The sequence below is a fragment of the Bombina bombina genome, chromosome 3 (genome assembly GCF_027579735.1).
Source record: "Bombina bombina isolate aBomBom1 chromosome 3, aBomBom1.pri, whole genome shotgun sequence".
Taxonomy (NCBI): domain Eukaryota; kingdom Metazoa; phylum Chordata; class Amphibia; order Anura; family Bombinatoridae; genus Bombina; species Bombina bombina.
This window is the reverse complement of record NC_069501.1, coordinates 461,821,763-461,845,440: the sequence shown is the minus strand read 5'-3', so window position 1 is coordinate 461,845,440 and position 23,678 is coordinate 461,821,763. Positions and strand designations below refer to the sequence as shown.

Here is a 23,678-nt window from a genome sequence, read left to right as displayed (position 1 = left end):
CTCAAAGTATTTGTGTATGCAATGCAAGTGTGCTCTTTTACATCATACCATGCTGATGTTTTCCCTCCTTATTCCTCAAGGTTGAAGTGAAACAATACTTTTCGCAGTTGGAGCCTGTTCTTAAGGAAGACATGTCCTGGAGGCTCAGGTGCACCAGGAGAATCCTGCCTTTTATTTATGTGTGCCTTTTTTTGTGTAAGTATATTTTCTCTTGGCCTATGTTTCTTGTATTACAGCTTTGCTGTAGAAAGAAAGATATATAAAGAAAAAGTCTGCTCCGTTTGTGATTTAATCGGGGGAAGCTTTCTACGAGAGTTTGCCTATTCCATCATAATACTATATTACCAAAGTCATTAGTGACCCCATGAGGTTGGCCATTTAACTCTCCAAAGTCTATCTTCCCATAAATATCTGCATCTGAAAATCTGGATGATGGGCCATCTTATCTTTGTCATGCATATAGACAGTGGACTCCTGAGTATGCTAATGAGGAGTCTGGAGACTTTGATGTAAAGTTGCTTGACATTCTGATAAAATCTGTGATGAGGACCCGTGGGTTTGGACACTTATCCTGGTTCAGTATCCCAGAACAAAGGGTATCATTAACATTTTAAAGTTAGACACTGGCAAAACCGTTTTGGAATTAACAAACTCAGTTTTTGTAGAATTGATGTTTTGTATTAAGCATTTATTTTAGAATTAGCAGTGCCTACCTAGATGAGTAATACTTTTTTTAAAAAGTACTTTCATGAAGGATGGCAGACGTCACAAAAAAAATAATAATTAGAAAATCAAACTAATAATATGCTTTTTATAATGTGGCACAGACATGCGTTGATAGACATGGTTCCAGTTATTTACCAGAAGTAGCCACAAGTTTTTTTTGTTTTTTTTTGTTTTTACACCCGAGACCTGTTTAGCTGTAGCTATATTTTCTCTCCAAAACATCTTGTTTAGATGTTGTCAGGAAACCTGATGTTTCACAAATTTATATTAAAATCTACAGAGTATTAAATAGTATTACATTTAGAGCAATTAACCTGAAGCTGAAATACATTGATATGAAAAACATGTCAACAAACGCCCATTAATTAAAATAATAAATACAGAAGGATGGTCACAAATTCACAATTATAGAAAACAGATTTACCCATGGAATAGATTCATTGTTGGAATGGATAATTTATATCTCCTGCAAAGCAGAATAATTAATCAGAACAAATATATTGCTATTAATTTAGTTTCAGAACGATTACTTCACTTGGCACTGACAAGATAAATATAAACTGTGCATGCCTACTGTGGACTACAGTTCCTACCATGCACTACCACTTGTGTAAATGTCACTTCCAGTTTCTAGTATATACAGTTACAAAGCACTCACTGTGTTGAAGTGGCCCCCCATGGGAGAAGAACACTTGGCCAGTGGCCCCCGGATACGATGAGCTTGATACCCCTGCTCTACAGGAACCACATATGTAGATAACTGCTCATGTCCAATCATTTCCAGCTCAGGAGCAGAAGGGAGTTTTAAAGCAGACTTTGTGTTTGCCCCCTGGAACATAGAAAGGGTCATGATAAAATTAAATGCTTTAATTTGTTAGATCGTTTAATTTATTGCTAGCGACTCTGCAATGCCCTTTGTGGGGGTTAAATGTGCAGTTAAAGTACCCCTCAGAAACCGTAGAGCATTGCTTGTCTTGGGCTGAAACTGCCACTGATCCCAATTGGATCAGTGGCAGGTTCCGCTCAAAATCAGCAGTGCTTTGCGGCTTCCAAGCTGTACTTTTAATTGTGTTTTAACCATTTTGTTGGTGTTAAAGACATAGCGTTGCAGTATTACTAGTGATACAATTACATGCTCTAATATCACTATAATGGCCCTTTAAACGCAAAAAGGCATGTAGTAGTGCAGTAATTAAAAGCTATAATGCTTCAAGCATTTTGCTGTTAGTCTGTTATGTTCCTTTTAAGAAGAAAGGTTTAGTGTAATGTAGTAATAGGCTGCTAACATTTTGAAGAAAACAGAGTGAAGAACACTACCTTTACGTACAGTTCAAGATTAACTTCAGAAATTCTCATTTATCTTGCTCCTTTGAGTCCTTTGTACTGGTGCCTTGAATATTGAAATATCCACAGTCTTGGAAATATCTGCGGTCAGGTGGGTAGAAGTGACTTTGATCTGGTTCTTCAAAGCGAGAGAGGAAATAATCAAAAACGGCAAGAAACCTCTCTTCTCTGTGGGATCTACCTCCAGTTTTACAGGTATTAGTGTTAACTCCTTCAAACAGCTGCAGAAAAACATCACTTCAAGAAGAGAGTGCAACCCCAGATAAAGGAACAGCAGAAATGCAAGTATTTTTGTAAAGAAAAAATCCTGTTTATTTTTCTACCAGCATTGTTTAGTATTGTGATCTTTACCAGCATGCTTCTGGTAAAGTAGTCAATATAGAGCATGCTATTTCTATTCCGCTGTTTTGTCCCGTTTCTTGGACAACTATTACTTACTTTTTTTTTTTTTGGCCTCTAAAAACTATGGGATTCCAAAAACCTCCTTTTGATATTTACAGATGCCTGACATGGTTACCTACAGCTAACTTTGGGAAAGTGTACTCTTCTTTGCAGTGTAATGTCAACGTACTATCCAGCATTGACAAGCTTCAGAGGACTTGCGAGCCACTTGATTATACTCTTTACTTTGTTCACTGCACATCAGGGAAAAACCTCAGCTTCAAATCGGCAAAACAAAGTTTATATCTAGTCATCATAATCCAGACTAAGACATAGAGCTTCAGGTTAGGCAAAACTGTGGCAAACCATCGGGCAGTGTGATGGCTTTGCACTGAGCTGTATTTGTGCAAATATTTACTGGTACTTCATTTCCACATTATTTGGTATTACTCTAGTATGTCTCATATGGTAAATTAGCCTCTTGACTTTACATCTTCTGTAAGCAAAGGATTTTTTTTTCTGATGAATATGTATTTCTTTCATATAGGTGGCGAGAGTCCACGAGCTAGTTACTGATGGGATATACATTCCTACCAGGAGGGGGCAAAGTTTCCCAAACCTCAAAGACCTATAAATTCACCTTCCACCTCACTCATACCTCAGTTTGAAAACTTTGCCTCCTTAGGAGGTGGTAAAGCATGATGTGCTTAATTTCTTCAATGAAAGGCACTTCTAAGTATATTAAAGCCCAGTTACTCTCTAAGTGAAGTGTTTGTCTGAGGGATGTGAAGGGAGTATTGCCTGATGATACTATGTTTTCGCCTATGGGAAATCTATTCATAAGGCTCTCTGTAAATCGGTCGCAGGGATTCATCTGCTGCCTCCCTTTATAGATCGACAATATACTCTTGTACCATTACCTCTGCTGATATGTTTCAGTACTGGTTTGGCTGTCTGCTATATGTGAATGGGTCTCTTACACGGTAAGTATATACTTTTATTATATAAGACACTCTTAGCTATGGATTAGGCACTTTTTAAGTAAAGTTGTTATATATTGTTTGTATACATGCCTTGAGTCAGTAATTCAGTGCTCTTTTTTAGCGACTTTATTTTGGTGGCTAAATATTATTAAGGTTAGTCTTTTTTTTTTTTTTATGCAGCTAGTAATTAATTTGTAAATTAGGATGCTACGTATTATGTTTCATGGAATGTTGATAATCACATTTTTACACAGTATAATAGAAATATCCATTAGGCTTTATTTAGCTACATTTGTTTTTTTTTGTATATACAAACTAAATTCTTACCGGTTTTGTTTGACATTGCAACAAAAGTGAATAGGTGTATTAGAAATTGGCTCGCATGTGATGATGCTATTTATGACGTCATCATTTTGCATCTTTTTTTGGCACCAAAATTTCCCAAATTTGCTGTTATAAGCTCCACCCCAGCTCATTCAGTGCTCTCAGAAAATGCTTAGAGAGCTTTCATTATTTTATGAATTTTACCATTTTAATGTTCTTTGCTTCTTCGAAAGCAGCTTTTGGTAGAAAGGTTCTTCAGGCAGCTGCCTCAGTTTGATTATAGAGCCTATTATTTGAGTTTGCTGAATTTTTAAGAAAACTTTAATTATTTTTTGGGGATTTAATTTCTCAGCGGAAATAGCTGTTTTTATTTTATCCCTCCCTCTATAGTTACTTGTGGACTTCAACATCTTGGGTATTTATATCCCATCAGTAACTTGCTCATGGACTCTTGCCACCTATATGAAAGAAAACATAATTTATGTAAGAAGTTACCTGATAAATTAATTTCTTTCGTGGTGGTGAGCGTCCATGAGACCCACCCATTTTTTTGGGGGTTATGATTTTTTTGTATAAAGCACATTATTTATCCTGTTCCTCTTTTTATGATTTTTCTCCTTATAAACCTCACTAACTTGTCTATACGTTAAACTGAGGTATGAGTGAGGTGGGAGGTGTATTTATAGGCTTGGGAAACTTTGCACCCTCCTGCTAGGAATGTATATCCCATCAGTAACTAGCTCGTGGACTCTCGCCACCACAAAATAAATTTATTTATCAGGTAAGTTCTTACATAAATTATTTGTTTTTTAAAACCCTACCGGTATATTTTAATATAATTATTTCAGTAAAAAAAAAAAAAAAAAAAAAGTGGAGATTTTGTAGAAAAATTTAATTAACTGGAATAAAATCTAGACCATTTTATAAGGAAGAAAAGACATAACCGTTCCAAGAATGTTTGGTTCCCCCCTTCTTTTCTTGTGGGTCTTGCAGCCTACTTCCCACTACATAACCTGTCATAACCTGTGCTTTGAAAAAAAAAAGCAACAGCAGTAGTTTTCCAAGTCAACCTCATTAGTCTTTGCCCTGTGCATTGTAAGGATATGTAATTTGGTTTGCTATTAATATCCAGTTGATGAGAAAATGAAATTTAAAGAATAGCGTTTGAAATTGTACAGCACTGCTACAAAATAAGTAGATCACATACAAAATAAGTTCTTATTATTCGTATTGGCTTTTAAATTTAAAGTTTAGGGATGGATGCCTGATGACGATTTGGTCACTAAAGATGTCAATTTGTGATATTATTATAGTTTTCTCATGATGTAGTCCTAAGGAATGGGGTTAATATTCAGGTCTAAAATGTGTCATTGGGAGGTTCTGTCGGCTTCCTTATTACTATGGCGTATAGGAGTGCAATGTTTTAACATTTCTTCCATTTTCCTGCAGGACATAGACACAGCTCTTGTGTCAGACACCACTGATGACTTGTGGTTCCTTAATGATTGCCGATCAGATCAAATCAACATGGAGGTAAAAGTTGAAGCTATGGACTCTCCAAGAAGTGTAGGGGAAGAAGTTAGGGAAGCTGAGGAGAAAAAGGTGAGCATAACAAAAGTCTTTTTTCTGTTTCATCATCGTCCTCATTTATTGATGATTAGACCATATTTCAGTTTAACCACTTTTAGTCTCAGGATTGTCTTTTCACCTCCTAGGTCATTGAGCTCACAATTTATGAGGACAACTTAGAAGATACTCAGAGCCTAAGTGACGATACAGACACTGAGATCACTTCTGAGGTTTGTGGCTGGTGTAGTTATGTAAAAATGCCTTTAGGCAATGTTTCAGTATAAATTAAATTGCCCATTTTTATGTAAAGCCTTATTTGCCCCTTATCACAACCTTTTTGGTTGAAAGGAGTGTTTTTAAGTAGGGATAGACCTATTTATTGACCGCTTTTCAGGCCGATAACTGATAACGGTCTGGTATTCTGTAAATTTAAAGTTTTGAAAAATCAACACAATTTCTACACAAATCTGGTATAAACTGAACATGATTATTAAAATTTTAAACATTAAAAGTAAACAACTGGGGAAAATAAAGTGCTTGAAAATGAACTTATTAAATTGCTTCATAAAATATAGAAATATGGCATAAATCCCTTTTAAACTGCACACTGATATAAAATTAAATTTAAGTCACTACTGCAAAGCTAGACACTACACAATTTCTTCAGTACTCCCAGTTAAAGGGACACTCGGGTTTTATTAAATTTTCATGATTCAGATACAGCGTGTAATTTTAAACAACTTTCCAATTTACTTCCATTAAAAAAAATTTGCACACTTTTATATTTACACTTTTTTTTGAATCACCAGCTCCTACTGAGCATGTGCAAGAACTATATGTATATGCATTTGTGATTGGCTGATTGCTATCACATGGTACAGTGGGAGTGGAAATATACATAACTTTGAAATGTGTTAGAAAAGAATCTACTACTCATTTGAAATTCAGAGTAAATGCTATTGTATTGTCTTGTTATCTTGCATTTGTGATAGGAGAGAGGTAAAGTAAGGTGTTAGTTTAGATTCTTCAATCAAGAGTTTTTTATTTTTAAATGGTGCCGATGTGTACTATTTTTATATAAGAGCAGTTTCTGGAAGTTATGATTATGGGAACTGGTGAGGTTTTACCCTGCACTGTGCCTCCGATCATTATACTGCTCTTCAGTATTGGTCTTAGAGATAATTAACTAAGGCCTATCTGTCTTCACAGGACCTCAGGAGGGAGAAGGGACCTCTTGACACTGTGAATTTCTCATGTTGTTCCTCAACATGAAGGTAAGTGCAGTCTTTTCTTTCTGGGGCTCTGCAGCTTATCTCAGAAGTGACTGTGCTCTGACCTTGTTTCTATCAGGGAACATAGGCTTAAAGGCTTCATTTGGGCAGTATACAGATTCTCACTAATGCTAAGAGATTGAGAACTGTCATATTGTTGATCTGTGGCACTATGCAGATTCTCATTAGTACAGGGACTGAGAACCATCATATTGTTTATGTTTTTCCCAGACATTCTAGTGCGACTCAGATAGGTTAAGGACTAGAAGCGCTGGGGGATTCATGATGACACACAACGTTTGGGCATCTTTTTATTCCAGTTTATTCAGAGTTACATAGGCTGATGCTGGGGGTAGTACAGGAGTATGCAGTTTTTGCTTTATTATGGCTCCAAAACATGGCGGCTCTGTTTGTGGCTCTCTGCAACTTGTTTACGCCCACGATGGGCGGGGCTTGGTGTTGGCCCGCTTTTGCGCAGTTGTTTCTACTACTGGGTTCCGACAGCAGCATTTTCTTCACGGCTCCTAGTTCGCTTGTTGAAATATAGTGCAAGCGATCGTAGGTGCGCCGGGCGAGAGGTCTCGATACAGGTAGAGGTAGGAGCCGCAGCTGAGCTGCGGCAGGGTGATTGAGTTTGAGTTTTTTTTCTTATAACAATGTGTTATTTTTCCCCTTAAAGCTATATGACACAGTGAGTACATAAGATTATTTAAGAAAGTTTGTTCTCGATCCCTCTGCCTATACGGACGTTTTTTACAGAGATGGTTTTTCTTTTAAAGACACAGTACCTACTCTGTTATAGGATCTTTTTGTAACAACCAAATTTGCTTGTTTTCTGTGTGTCATGGAGGACATTAAACAAAGCGATATGTGTCTAAATGGCCATTGTGAAACCCCCTGTTACCCTATGTGACACTTGTATAGAGAGGGCCTTACAATGTAAAGAGAAAATATTTTCTAATACAGATATTCCTGGAGATTGCTCTCAGACCAATGAGACTCAGGGTTTGCCGCTAATTTCTCCCCAAGCATCACAGCCTTTAACGCCCACGCAAACAACGTCATGTTCCTTAACGGCGTCTACTTTGTTCACCTTGCAGGATATGGCTGCAGTTATGTCATCCACCCTCACAGAAGTCTTGTCTAAGTTGCCAGTGTTACAGGGCAAACGTAGCAGGACTGAGACTCATGTGGTTCCTGCAACTTCTGACGCCTTGATGGCTATCTCCGATGTACCTTCACAGGGATCTGAGTTCAGGGGGGTAGGGAACTTCTCTCTGAGGGGGAACTCTCCGACTCGGGGAGTGCGTTACCGCAGACTGACTCGGACGTCATGTCCTTTAGATTTAAGCTGGAACACCTCCGCCTGTTACTTCGGGAGGTTTTAGTGAATCTGGATGATTGTGACTCTATAGTGGTACCACCAGAGAAATTGTGTAAGATGGACAAACATTTAGGGGTCCCTGCTTACTCGGATGTGTTTCCAGTTCCTAAGAGAATTTCGGAAATTATTTTGCGGGAATGGGAAAGACCGGGTATCCCGTTCTCACCCTCTACTAATTTTAAGAAAATGTATCCTATAGCTGACACTTTTCGGGATTCTTGGCAAACAGTCCCTAAGGTGGAGGGAGCTATATCTACCCTGGCTAAGCGTACAACTATTCCTATTGAGGACAGTTGTGCTTTCAAAGATCCTATGGATAAAAAATTGGAGGGTCTTCTAAAGAAGCTTTTTATTCACCAGGGTTTTCTATTACAACCGACGTCTTGTATTGTACCAGTTACAACTGCGGATGCTTTTTGGTTTGACGCCTTAGAGGAGTCTCTTAAGACTGAGACTCCTTTAGAGGAAATTCTAGACAGAATTAAGGCCCTTAAGCTGACTAATTCTTTTATTACAGATGCCGCTTTTCAGATCGCCAAGTTGGCGGCTAAGAATGTAGGATTTGCCATTCTAGCGTGTAGAGCTTTATGGTTAAAATCTTGGTCTGCCGATGTATCCTCTAAATCAAAGCTTTTGACTATTCCTTTCAAAGGAAAGACCCTATTCGGGCCTGACTTGAAATAAATAATTTCTGACATTACGGGAGGTAAGGGTCATCTCCTAGGATAAAGCTACTAAGCAAAGGGGTAAACTAAAAATTTTTCGTTCCTTTCGGAATTTCAAGGGAGTCCACTCTTCTTCTTCCGCTAAACAGGAAGGGAACTTTGCACAAGCCAAGTCCATCTGGAGACCCAACCAGGCTTGGAACAAGGGTAAACAACCCAAGAAGCCTGCTGCTGCTTCCAAGACAGCATGAAGGGGCGGCCCCCGATCCGGGACCGGATCTAGTAGGGGACAGACTTTCTCTCTTTGTCCAGGCTTGGATAAGAGACGTTCAGGATCCCTGGACACTGGAAATCGTGTCCCAAGGGTATCGACTGGAATTCAAAAATTTTCTCCCAAGAGGGAGATTTCTTCTTTCATGATTGTCTGTAGACCAGATAAAGAGAGAAGCGTTCTTACGTTGTGTAGAAAACCTCTCCACTATGGGAGTAATTTGTCCCATTCCAATACAGGAACAGGGGCAGGGGTTTTACTCAAATCTGTTCGTGGTTCCCAAAAAAGAGGGAATGTTCCAACCCATTTTAGACCTCAAGAGTCTAAACAAATTTCTCAGAGTTCCATGCTTCAAGATGGAGACTATTCATACAATTCTTCCATTGATCCAGGAGGGTCAATATATGACTACCGTGGCCTTGAAGGATGCATACCTTCATATTCCTATCCACAAAGATCATCACCAGTTCCTAAGGTTTGCCTTCCTGGACAAACATTTTCAATTCGTGGGCCTTCCTTTCGGGTTGGCCACGGCACCCAGGATCTTCACAAAGGTTCTAGGGTCTCTGCTGGCGGTTCTCAGACCGCGGGGCATTGAAGTGGCCTTATCTGGACGATATTCTGATCCAGACGTCGTCTTATCAACTGACAAAGTCTCATACCGACATGGTTCTGTCCTTTCTAAGGACTCACGGGTGGAAGGTGAATCTAGAAAAGAGTTCACTAGTTCCACAGACAAGGGTCCCCTTCCTGGGTACTCTAATAGATTCTGTATCCATGAAAATATTCTTGACGGAGGTCAGAAAGTTAAAGATTCTGAATACATGCCGAGCCCTTCAGTCCGATCCGCGGCCATCAGTGGCTCAGTGCATGGAGGTAATTGGATTGATGGTGGCGGCAATGGACATCATTCCGTTTGCTCGTTTTCATCTCAGACCTCTACAGCTGAGCATGCTCAGACATTGGAATGGAGATTATGCAAATTTGTCTCCTCAGATAGATCTGGATCAGGAGACCAGAAACTCTCTTCTTTGGTGGTTGTCGCTGGATCATCTGTCCCAAGGGACGTGCTTCCACAGACCTTCATGGGCGATAGTAACAACGGACGCCAGTCTACTAGGATGGGGGGCAGTCTGGAATTCCCTGAAGGCTCAGGGTGTGTGGACTCGGTCGGAGTCTCTACTTCCAATCAATATTCTGGAATTGAGAGCAATATTCAATCTTCGGCCAAATTCATCCGCTTTCAGTCAGACAACATCACGCCTGTGGCTTACATCAATCATCAGGGAGGAACAAAGAGTTCCTTAGCGATGACCGAAGTATCCAAGATAATTCGGTGGGCGGAGGCTCACTCTTGTTATCTGTCAGCAATCTACATCCCAGGAGTGGACAACTGGGAGGCGGATTTTTTAAGCAGACAGACGTTTTATCCGGGGGAATGGGAACTCCATCCGGAGGTCTTTGCCACCCTGATTCTCAGGTGGGGCAGACCGGAATTGGATCTGATGGCGTCTCGTCAGAATGCCAAGCTCCCAAGATACGGATCCAGGTCCAGGGATCCTCAGGCCGAACTGATAGATGCCTTGGCAGTACCTTGGTCGTTCAACCTAGCTTATGTGTTCCCACCGTTTGCTCTCCTTCCCCGGGTGATTGCATGGATCAAACAGGAGAGGGCTTCCGTGATTCTCATCGCTCCTTCGTGGCCTCGCAGGACTTGGTATGCCGATCTGGTGGACATGTCCTCTCTGCCGCCGTGGAAGCTTCCATTGAGGCAGGACCTTCTCATTGAGGGTCCCTTCCATCATCCAAATTTAATTTCTCTGCAGCTGACTGCTTGGAGGTTGAACGCTTGATTTTATCTAAGCGGGGGTTCTCTGATGTGGTCATTGATACTTTGATTCAGGCACGTAAGCCTGTTACTAGAAAAATTTACCATAAGATATGGCGTAAATATCTTTATTGGTGCGAATCCAAAGGCTACTTATGGAGTAGGGTTAGGATTCCCAGGATTTTATCTTTTCTCCAAGAGGGATTGGAGAAAGGGTTGTCAGCAAGTTCCTTAAAGGGACAGATTTCTGCTTTGTCTATTTTGCTACACAAGCGTCTGGCAGATATTCCAGATGTTCAATCTTTTTGTCAGGCCTTGACTAGAATCCAGCCTGTGCTTAGACCAATTGCTCCTCCTTGGAGTTTGAATTTAGTTCTTAATGTTCTTCAAGGGGTTCCGTTTGAAGTTATTAATAAAGTTGTATTTTTGGTTGCTATTTCTTCTGCTTGCAGAGTTTCTGAGCTTTCGGCATTACAATGTAATTCTCCTTATCTTATTTTCCATTCTGATAAGGTGGTGTTAAGTACCAAACCTAGTTTTCTTCCTAAGGTTGTTTCTAACAAAAATATTAATCAGGAAATTGTTGTTCCTTCCTTGTGTTCTAACCCCTCCTCTAAGAAGGAGCGTCTGTTACATAATTTGGACGTAGTCCGTGCCTTGAAGCTCTACTTGCAGGCAGCTAAGAATTTTCGTCAAACATCTTCATTATTTGTTGTTTTTACTGGGAAACGTAGGGGTCAGAAGGCTACGGCTACCTCTTTCTTTTTGGCTGAAGAGTATCATCCGTGTTGCATATGAGACTGCTGGACAGCAACAACGAATTACGGCTTATTCTACTAGGGCTGTGGCTTCCTCATGGGCATTTAAAAATGATGCTTTTGTTGAACAGATTTGCAAGGCTGCAACTTGGTCGTCTCTTCACACTTTTTCCAAATTTGATACTTTTGCCTCATCGGAGGCTGGTTTTGGGAGAAAGGTTCTTCAAGCAGTGGTGCCTTCCGTTTAGGTTCCTGTCTTGTCCCTCCCTTTTCATCCGTGTCCTATAGCTTTGGTATTGTATGCCATAAGTAAGGATGAAATCCGTGGACTCGTCCTATCTTGTAAAAGAAAAGGAAATTTATGCTTACCTGATATATTTATTTATTTTACAATATGGCGAGTCCACGGCCCACCCTGTCATTTTGTAAGACAGGTCTTTTATTTTTGTTAAACTTCAGTCACCTCTGCTCCTTGGCTTTTCTTTTCTCTTCCTAACTTCGGTCGAATGACTGGAGTGGGAGGGAAGGGAGGAGCTATTTATGCAGCTCTGCTGTGGAGCTCTTTGCCTCCTCCTGCTGACCAGGAGGCGATATCCCATAAGTAAGGATGAAATCCGTGGACTCGTCATATCGTAAAAGAAATACATTTATCAGGTAAGCATAAATTTAATTTTTTAAACCTCCTGTGGTTACTCCAGAGGTTTTTCCTGTTCCTGATGCTATTTCTGATATGATTTCTAAGGAATGGAATAAGCCGGGTACTCCTTTTAATCCTTCTGCAAGGTTTAAAAAATTGTTTCCTTTACCAGCAATTTCAATAGTGTTTTGGGAAAAGATCCCCAAAGTTGATGGGGCTATTTCTACTCTTGCTAAACGAACCACTATGCCTATGGAAGATAGTACTTCCTTTAAAGATCCTTTAGATAGGAAGCTTGAATCTTATCTAAGGAAAGCCTATTTATATTCAGGTCATCTTAGGCCTACAATTTCTTTGGCTGACGTTGCAGCTGCTTCAACTTTTTGGTTGGAGAATTTAGCGCAACAAGAATTGGATTCTGACTTATATAGCATTGTTTGTTTACTACAACATGCTAATCATTTTATTTGTGATGCAATTTTTGATATTATCAAAATTGATGTTAGATCCATGTCTTTAGCTATTTTAGCTAGAAGAGCTTTGTGGCTTAAATCTTGGAATGCTGATATGACATCTAAATCTAGATTACTATTTCTTTCCAAGGTAATAATTTATTTGGTTCTCAGTTGGATTCTATTATTTCAACTGTTACTGGGGGAAGGTTTTTTTTGCCTCAGGATAAAAAAAACCTAAGGGTAAATATAAGGCTTCTAATATTTGCGTTCCTTTCGTCAAAATAAGGAACAAAAACCTAATCCTTCCCCCAAGGAACCTGTTTCCAATTGGAAGCCTTCCTCAAATTGGAATAAATCCAAGACTTTTAAGAAACCAAAGTCAGCCCCTAAGTCCGCATGAAGGTGCGGCCCTCATTCCAGCTCAGCTGGTAGGGGGTAGATTAAGGTTTTTCATGGATGTTTGGGCAATTTCTGTCCAAAATCAATGGATTCAGAGCATTGTCTCTCAGGGGTACCGAATAGGATTTAGAGTAAGACCTCCTGTGAGAAGATTTTTTCTCCCAGTAAAAGCTCAGGCTTTCCTGAAGTGTGTTTCAGACCTGGAGGTTTCAGGGGTAATCATACAGGTTCCTCTTCAGGAACAAGGTCTGGGGTTTTATTCAAATCTATTCATTGTCCCAAGGAAAGAAAATTCATTCAGACCAGTTCTGGATCTGAAAATTTTGAATCGTTATGTAAGAGTACCAACTTTCAAGATGGTGACTATAAGGACTATTCTGCCTTTTGTTCAGCAAGGACATTATATGTCTACAATAGATTTGCAGGATGCTTACCTTCATTTTCCGATTCATCCAGAAAATTATCAGTTCCTGAGATTCTCTTTTCTAGACATGCATTACCAATTTGTTGCTCCTCCATTTGGCCTAGCAACAGCTCCAAGAATCTTTTCAAAGGTTCTGGGTGCCCTATTCTCTGTAATCAGAGAACAGGGTATTGTGGTGTTTCCTTATTTGGATGATATCTTGGTACTAGCTCAGTCTTTAGGTTCTGCAGAATCTCACACAAATCAACTAGTGTTGTTTCTTCGAAAACATGGTTGGAGGATCAATTTACCAAAAAGTTTATTGATTCCTCAGGCAAGGGTCACCTTTTTAGGTTTCCAGATAGATTCAGTGTTCATGACTCTGTCTCTAATAGACAAGAGACGGTTAAAATTGGTTTCTGCTTGTCGGAACCTTCAGTCTCAATCATTCCCTTCATTAGCTATGTGCATGGAAGTTTTAGGTCTCATGACTGCAGCATCGGACGCGATCCCCTTTGCTGGTTTTCATATGAGACCTCTCCATCTTTGTATGCTGAATCACTGGTGCCGGGATTATACAAAGATATCACAATTAATATCCTTAAATCCCAATGTTCGACACTCTCTGACGTGGTGGTTAAATCACCAGCGTTTAGTTCAAGGGGCCTCTTGTTCGGCCAACCTGGACTGTGATCACAACAGATGTGAGTCTTTCAGGTTGGGGAGTTATCTGGGGATCTCTGACAGCACAAGGGGTTTGGAAATCTCAAGAGGCGAGATTACCAATCAATATTTTAGAACTCCGTGCAATTCTCAGAGCTCTTCAGTTTTGGCCTCTGTTGAAGAGAGAACCGTTCATTTGTTTTCAGACAGACAATATTACAACAGTGGCATATGTCAATCATCAGGGTGGGACTCACAGTCCCCAAGCTATAAAAGAAGTGTCTCGGATACTTGTTTGGGCGGAATCCAGCTCTTGTCTAATTTCTGCAGTTCATATCCCAGGTGTAGACAATTAGGATCTCAGCCGTCAGACTTTACATCCAGGGGAATGGTCTCTCCATCCGGATGTGTTTTCTCAGATTGTTCAGATGTGGGGTCTTCCAGAAATAGATCTGATCTGGCTTCTCGTCTAAACAAGAAACTTCCCAGATACATGTCCAGGGATTCTCAGGCGGAAGCAGTGGATGCGCTGACACTTCCATGGTGTTATCAACCTGCTTATATCTTCCTGCCTCTAGTTCTTCTTCCAAGAGTGATCTCCAAAATCATCATGGAACAATCATTTGTGATGCTGGTGGCTCCATCATGGTCCCACAGGTTTTGGTATGAAGATCTTGTTCGGATGTCCAGTTGCCAACCTTGGCCACTTCCGTTAAGGCCGGACAATCATTAAATTTGAAGGTATTGAAATTGAACGCTTAGTGCTAAGTCATAGAGGTTTCTCTGACTCAGTAATTAATACTATGTTACAAGCTTGTAAATCTGTGTCTAGGAAGATCTATTATTGAGTTTGGAAGACTTACATTTCATGGTGTTCTTCTCATAAATTCTCTTGGCATTCTTTTAGAATTCCTAGAATTTTACAGTTTCTTCAGGATGGTTTGGATAAAGGTTTGTCTGCAAGTACTTTGAAGAGACAAATCTCTGCTCTTTCTGTTTTATTTCACAGAAAGATTGCTACTCTTCCTGATATTCACTGTTTTGTACATGCTTTAGTTCGTAATAAGCCTGTCATTAAATCAATTTCTCCTCCTTGGAGTCTTAATTTGGTTTTGAGAGCATTACAGGCTCCTCCATTTGAGCCTATGCACTCTTTGGACATTAAACTACTTTCTTGTAAAGTGTTGTTCCTTTTGTCCATCTCTTCTGCTAGAAGAGTTTCTGAGCTTTCTGCTCTTTCTTGTGAATCTCCTTTTCTGATTTTTCATCAGGATAAGGCGGTTTTGCGGACTTCATTTAAGTTCTTACCTAAGGTTGTGAATTCTAACAACATTAGTAGAGAAATTGTTGTCCCTTCCTTGTGTCCTAATCCTAAGAATTCTTTGGAAAAATCCTTACATTATTTGGATGTGGTGAGAGCTTTGAAATATTATGTTGAAGCTACTAAAGATTTCAGAAAGACTTCAAGTCTATTTGTTATATTCTCTTGTTCTAGGAAAGGTCAGAAGGCTTCTGCTATTTCCTTGGCTTCTTGGTTAAAGCTTTTGATTCTTCAAGCTTATTTAGAGTCGGGTCAGGCCCCGCCCCGCCCCAGAGAATTACAGCTCATTCTGCTAGATCAGTCTCCACTTTGTGGGCTTTTAAGAATGAAGCTTCAGTTGATCAGATTTGCAAAGCAGCAACTTGGTCCTGTTTGCATACATTTACTAAATTCTACCGTTTTGATGTATTTGCTTCTTCAGAAGCAGTTTTTGGTAGAAAAGTTCTTCAGGCAGCTGTTTCAGTTTGATTCTTCTGCTGATGTTTTAAGTTTTTCTTTTCTTCATGAGAATAACTTATATTTTGGGTTGTGGATTAATTTTTCAGCATATGGCTGTTGTTTATTTTTATCCCTCCCTCTCTAGTGACTCTTGCGTGGAGTTCCACATCTTGGGTATTTGATATCCCATACGTCACTAGCTCATGGACTCTTGCCAATTACATGAAAGAAAACGTAATTTATGTAAGAACTTATCTGATAAATTCATTTCTTTCATATTGGCAAGAGTCCATGAGGCCCCCCCTTTTTTATGGTGGTTATGATTTTTTTGTATAAAGCACAATTATTTCCAGATTCCTTTGTTGATGCTTTTTACTCCTTTCTTTATCACCCCACTACTTGGCTATTCGTTAAACTGAATTGTGGGTGTGGTGAGGGGTGTATTTACAGGCATTTTGAGGTTTGGGAAACTTTGCCCCTCCTGGTAGGATTGTATATCCCATACGTCACTAGCTCATGGACTCTTGCCAATATGAAATAAATGAATTTATCAGGTAAGTTCTTACATAAATTATGTTTTTTAATATGCTCATATATTTATTGGATTGCAAATAATTTCCCTGGTACTGAGGAGTGGACTATACGTTTCTTTATTATGTCACTTATGGGCAGTTTTATACATGTGTAGCAGCGCCACCTAATGGTCAGAGCATTGTTATCAACTGCTAGAGAATATTGATACTAGTCTCCTATACTGCATAGCTTTCTACTCAAGGTTTGTTCTTGTGGACATTTCATTTACGTGTCTGAACTATCATTTTTAAAAAAAAAATGTTTTTTCTATGCCCATGAAAAGGGAAAATAAAATATTTAAATTAAAAAAAAAATCAATAAATATAGCAGCTTTAGTGAAATGTTTTGCAAATGTGTAAACTTTATCAGAATGCAACAAATAATGTTCTATTTGTCACAGTAATTAGCAAGCAGATTTATTTTATGTTTTGCTGACCCCTGTGAGCAAATCAAAAGTATTTTAGCTCTGTGTACTTCAGGGAAACTATGTAGCTTTAAGTAGCACTTTAAAATCACATTTCTCAAACTGTTGGGAACTCAAACTGTTGGGAACCAGCCCGCTATTGGTACAAAGACAGCATGAAGGGGTAGCCCCCGATCCGGGCCGGATCTAGTAGGGGGCAGACTCTCTCTTTTTTTTTTTTTTTGTCAAGGATTGGGCAAGAGATGTTCAGGACCCCTGGGCACTAGAAATAGTGACCCACGGTTATCAATTGGATTTCAAGGATTTTCTCAAAGAGTGAGGTTTCATCTTTGAAGATTATCTGCAGACCAGATTAAAAGAGAGGCGTTCTTACGCTGTGTAAAAGACCTTGTTACCATGGGAGTAATTTGTCCAGTTCCAAAATCGGAGCAAGGACAGGGGTTTTACTCGAATCTATTTGTGGTTCCCAAAAAAGAGGGCACTTTCAGACCCATCTTAGACCTCAAGTGTCTAAACAAGTTTCTCAGAGTCCCATTGTTCAAGATGGAGACTATACAAACAATTTTACCAATGATCCAGGAGGGTCAATATATGACTACCGTGGACTTGAAGGATGCTTACCTTCATATTCCTATCCACAAGGATCATCACCAGTTTCTAAGGTTTGCCTTCCTGGACAAACATTATCAGTTTGTTTCTCTTCCCTTCGGGTTGGCCACAGCACCCAGAATCTTCACAATGGTTCTAGGGTCTCTTTTGGCGGTTCTCAGATCGCGAAGCATAGCGGTGGTACCTTATCTGGACGATATTCTGATTCAGACGTCAACATATCAATTGACAAAATCTCACACGGACACAGTTGTCTTGTCTTTCCTGAGAACTCACGGTTGGAAGGTGAACATAGAGAAGAGTTCACTTGTTCCACAGACAAGGGTTCCTTTCCTGGGAACTCTGATAGACTCGGTAGCCATGAAAATATTTCTGACAGAGGTCAGAAAATCCAAGTATAAAGAATATTCCAGCCTCCAATTTCTTTAAAAGACCTTTATTTCATATAGGGTCCTGAGTAGAAATTACAAAGCTTCAAGCCTAAACAGGCTCTTAATCATGTATAATAGAGGTCAGAAAATCAAAGATTCTAAATACTTGCCGAGTACTTCAGTCCTTTCATCGGCCATCATTGGCTCAGTGTGTGGAGGTAATCGGATTAATGGTAGCGGCAATGGACATCATTCAGTTTGCTCGCTTTCATCTCAGACCGCTGCAGCTGTGCATGCTCGGACAGTGGAATGGGGATTATGCGGATTTATCTCCTCAGATAAATCTGGATCAAGAGACCAGAGACTCTCTTTGGTGGTTGTCGCCGGATCATCTATCCCAAGGGACTTGTTTCCGCAGACCCTCATGGGTGATAGTGAAAATGGATGCCAGCCTTCTGGGCTGGGGTGCAGTCTGGAACTCCCTGAAGGCTCAGGGTGTTTGGACTCAGGTGGAGTCCCTACTTCCAATCATTATTCTGGAACTGAGAGCAATATTCAATGCACTTCAGGCGTGGCCTCAGTTGGCTTCGGCCAAATTCATCAGATTCCAGTCGGACAACATCACGACTATGGCTTATATCAATCATCAAGGGGGAACAAGGAGTTCCTTAGCGATGAGAGAAGTATCCAAGATAATCCGTTGGGCGGAGGCCCACTCTTGTCATCTGTCAGCAATCTACATCCAATGAGTAGAGAACTGGGAAGCGGATTTTCTAAGTCGACAGACTTTTCATCCGGGGGAGTGGGAACTTCACCCAGAGGTATTTGCCTCATTGATTCTCCGATGGGGCAGACCGGAATTGGATCTGATGGCATCTTGACAGAATGCTAAACTTCCAAGATCCAGGTCAAGGGATCCTCAGGCCGAACTGATAGATGCCTTGGCAGTGCCTTGGTTGTTCAGTCTAGCTTATGTGTTTCCACCGTTTCCTCTCCTTCCACGCGTGATTGCTCGAATCAAACAGTAGAGAGCTTCAGTGATCGTGATAGCGCCTGCGTGGCCACGCAGGACTTGGTATGCGGATCTAGTGGACATGTCCTCTCTGCCATCGTGGAAACTTCCTTTGATACAGGACCTTCTCATTCAAGGTCCTTTCCAACATCCAAATCTAATTTTTCTGCAGCTGACTGCGTGGATATTGAACGCTTGATTTTATCGAAGAGAGGATTCTCTGATTCGGTCATCAATACTCTGATGCAGGCTAGAAAGCCTGTCACTAGAAAAATCTATCATAAGATATGGCGTAAATATCTTTATTGGTGTGAATCCAAGAGTTACTCATGGAGTAAAGTTAGGATTCCTAGGATTCTGTCTTCTCCAAGAAGGATTGGAGAAAGGGTTATAAGCAAGTTCCTTAAAGGGACAAATTTCTGCTTTGTCAATTCTGTTTCACAAACGTTTGGCAGATGTGCCAGATGTTCAGTCTTTTTGTCAGGCTCTAACTAGAATTAAGCCTGTATTTAGACCTATTACTCCTCCCTGGAGTTTGAATTTAGTTCTTCGAGTTCTTCAAGGGGTTCTGTTTGAACCCATGCATTCCATGGGTATCAAATTGTTATCTTGGAAAGTTCTGTTTTTAGTTGCTATTTCTTCTGCTCAAAGAGTTTCTGAGCTTTCAGCGTTAGTGTGATTCTCGTTATCTAATTTTTCATTCTGATAAGGTGGTGTTACGTACTAAACCTGGATTCCTTCCTAAGGTTGTTTCAAATAAGAATATTAATCAGGAAATTGTTGTTCCTTCCTTATGCCCTAACCCTTGTTCTAAGAAGGAGCGTATGTTATATAATTTGGATGTGGTCCGTGCCTTAAAGTTTTACTTACAGGCAACTAAGGATTTCCGTCAATCATCTTCATTATTCATTGTTTATTCTGGAAAGTGTAGGGGTCAGAAAGCTACGGCTACCTCTCTTTCTTTTTGGCTGAGAAGTATCATCCGCCTGGCATATGAGACTGCTGGACAGCAGCCTCCTGAAAGAATTACGGCTCATTCTACTACGGCTGTGGCTTCCACATGGGCCTTTAAAAACGATGCATCTGTTGAACAGATTTGTAAGGCTGCGACTTGGTGGTCCCTTCACACTTTTTCCAAATTTTACAAATTTGATACTTTTGCTTCTTCTGAGGCTATTTTTGGGAGAAAGGTTCTTCAAGCAGTGGTGCCTTCTGTTTAGGTTCCTGTCTTGTCCCTCCCTTTCATCCGTGTCCTGTTGCTTTGGTATTGTATCCCACAAGTAAGGATGAAATCAGTGGACTCGTCATATCTTTGTAAAAGAAAAGTAAATTTATGCTTACCTGATAAATTAATTTCTTTTACGATATGACGAGTCCACGGCCCACCCTGTTCTTTTTAGGACAGTTTTCTTTATATTTTATGAACTTCAGTCACTTCTGCACCTTTTTATCCTTTCCTTTTCTCTTCCTAAACCTTCAGTCGAATGACTGAGGGTGGAGGGGAAGGGAGGGGCTATATATACAGCTCTGATGTGGTGCTCTTTGCCACTTCCTGTTAGCAGGCGGTTAATATCCCACAAGTAAGGATGAAATCCGTGGACTCGTCATATCGTAAAAGAAATTAATTTATCAGGTAAGCATAAATTTACTTTTTCCATTTCACAAATCATCATATATATATTTGTTTATGCAAGTCCTTCTACATGCTTGCCATTGGTGGTATGGCTTGGACTCATTCATCAGTGCTATTTATTATTAGATGCTATGTCCAGCTTATATGTGCTATAGATGATTTGTGTGATGATTTGTGTCACTTAAAACTACATAGTTTTCCTGAGGCACACAGAGCTAAATTTCATTTTATTTACTTCATATCGGCAATATCTGTAAGTTTCTGGCCGATACCGATATTTCAGAAATTCAAAATATCTATCCCTATTTTTAAGAACATCATCTTGACTTTCTATCTGCTTACCTTGCTTTATTCTTCATAAGGGATATTGTTTGAAAATGAATGCTGGAACATAGTGAAAACTGGGTGACATTTTGATCACTAATTTTTATTAAGGGTTTAAAATAAATAAATACAAGAATTAAACACAAACATTTGCATCACATGATCCGCTCGATTCTGAGGCATTTATAAATGAAAGTCCGTTACAAAACCCACAATGACATGAAAATATATACAATATGATATACACTCAATAATAGTTTAATCTCTGCAAATGAGAAAATGAGGTGCATGGATATTGCCAACCAGCTATAGGTTGCCTCAAGTATATTCACAATTATTTACAGTTCTTATCACAAAATAGTATAGAGAAGAGCTCAAATAAGCAGTCCACACTCACTTTCCTATTCATAACGTTGTATCCATTGTATTGAGTTGTAAGCGGCATATATATATATATATATATGTGTATATATATATATATATGTGTGTGTGTGTATATATATATATATATATATATATATATATATATATACATCTATAATGTAATATTTGTTGTTTTTAAATAAATAAAAACTATTGTTTGCATAAACAAACCAAACTAATGACACAGGCAGAAAATATTACAATTTACAGGTGGGGAAAATAGTTATTTTGATATATATGTTTTTTTAATTTAAATTTAAAAAGTCTGGATTTCAGAATGTTTGGATTTGGGGATTTGTGTGTTATTTATGTATGTTGTGTATATTGTGTATGTGTGTATACTCCATATCTTCCTCTATTGCATGTTTACTATCTTTTTTTTTAATTAGTCACAGTTTTGTTATATAGTTGTTTATATATGGAAAGTGTTAAAATAATTAAGATATCAAGCAAAATAATTTTCTTTCTCTTTTCACTCCTCCTCCCTCATTCCTTCCATAGGATTGTTGGCAGTGTACAAATTGCCACAAATTCAACTCTCCTATGAAGCGGTACTGCTTCCGTTGCTGGGCACTGCGTAAAGATTGGTATTTGGATTGTCCTCGCCTTACCCATGCCCTTTCTACTCCTACACTTGTTGACAAAAGCAGTAAACAAGAAAAGAGTGGTATTGATATCCCTGATTGCCGCAGGACTATATCTGCCCCTGTGGTGAGGCCACATTCTCTTGTAGACAAAACACAGGCTCCTTCCTTGGAGTCGCTGGACTTGGCCAAAACCAACATTCCGGTCAGGACACTCTCAGAGAGTACAGACACTTTGTTGACGGCTCAGTCTGAGGAGGCATCATTGGCATCTAGCCGCCCACTCCTTGAGCCTTGTCAACTTTGTCATCGCCGTCCACGTAATGGAAATGTAATACATGGGCGCACTGCTCATTTGGTCACATGCTTCCCGTGTGGCCGCAGCCTGCAGAAGACACGTAAGGGTTGTCCGGTGTGCCAGAAACCAATACAGATGGTGGTAAAAACATATGTGGCATAGTATACTAGTGTCAAGAACAATAGGGTAACTTCAATCCTTCTGGATTTGAGCCAGCACTGACTGCCCTTTGCAAGTCTTAGTTGATGACACTTACATGTGGTTATATAAGCTCTTATGTTAATTTCTCACAGCATGCTGATATGAGAAACCACAACAATTTTGCAAGCAAATTCCAGCTTTTTCAAGAGTTTTGTTTACACAGGAGATTGGGATGCTCCCGTCATTTCACTTTTGGATATGAAATGAAGCATCATTGACTCTTCGCAAAGCCTGAGAGCATGCGTTATCACTGCCATAAATAACTGAAGTGTTTTGCCTTTATTGCTTGACACTATTCACTACCAAATGCCAAGGAGAACAGGTGTTGTGAACTTTCTAAGTATTTATAAAGAGATATATATATCTATATAAATGTATATAAATCTTGAAGAGGTATATCTATTTATGCATGGGATCATTTGCAGATGGAGTATGGAGTAATTTAAAATGAACTTAACATCTTCAAACCTTAAGCATTATGTGCAGAATCAGCAAAATGAAGCACCTTTACAAGGGAAGGAAAAATCCCTAAACAGCCTGCTGTATATGTTTTGATATTCTTGTTTTCTTTTGGCAATAGAAATGCCCATGCAGAAAATGAATAAGTTGGAATAATTTGTGTGTAAATGTGTATAAAGTTTCTTTCAATGTTCAGTAATAACAAATATGTCCTTTTTTTATTTTGGGCATCTTTGTTTGTTGTTGCAATGTTTGATGCAAAATTTTAATTCACTAGTCTGCAGTTTGTGTTTTTAGGTTTGTAGTTAAGCAGATTTCACAACTTTTGACACATAGTAGCAGTATTACTGCATATTGAAAAATCTGGTATGTTTTGTTTAATGAAGGCAAAATACTATTGTGAATCCAAATATGGTGTTTTTTTTTTATATTGTACCTGTTGTCTCCTGATGACAAGTTCAGTAAAGTTGATACTTGTTGAATCTCTAGACTCTAGTTGTTTCTTTGGTTTGAAAGTGATTGAAGATTGCCACATTTTTTTAGTTGTTGTCTCCTGCGCTTCTATAGGCTGCTCATCTTGCAAATGTGCTTTTGTTAAAAGGGACACTAAACACAATTTATTTCTTTTATGATTCAGATAGAGCATGCAATTTTAAGCAACTTTCTAATTTACTCCTATTATCAATTTTTCTTCGTTCTCTTGCTATCTTTATTTAAAAAGCAGGAATGTGATGCATAGGAGCCGGCCCATTTTTGGTTGAGAACCTGGGTTATGCTTGCTTTATTGGTGGGTTAATGTCATCCTCCAATAAGCAAGTGCTATCCATGGTGCTGAACCTAAAATAGGCTGGCTGCTAAGATTAACATTCATGATTTTAAAATAAAGATAGCAAGAGAACAAAGAAAAATTGATAATAGGAATTAATTAGAAAGTTGCTTAAAATTAC

General features: G+C 39.3%; 1 protein-coding gene across 1 annotated transcript in view; it reads left to right on the top strand.

Moving 5' to 3' along the window:
- Positions 1–23,213, top strand: part of MDM4 (MDM4 regulator of p53) — an 84,347-nt gene extending 61,134 nt beyond the window's left edge. Inside the window, exons 9-11 of the mRNA XM_053706694.1 lie at positions 5,208–5,360; positions 5,474–5,557; positions 21,691–23,213. Coding sequence (XP_053562669.1) covers positions 5,208–5,360; positions 5,474–5,557; positions 21,691–22,233 — 780 coding nt within the window. The 3' untranslated portion in view covers positions 22,234–23,213. The remainder of the gene's footprint in view (positions 1–5,207; positions 5,361–5,473; positions 5,558–21,690) is intronic.
- The last annotated feature ends 465 nt before the right edge of the window (positions 23,214–23,678 follow it).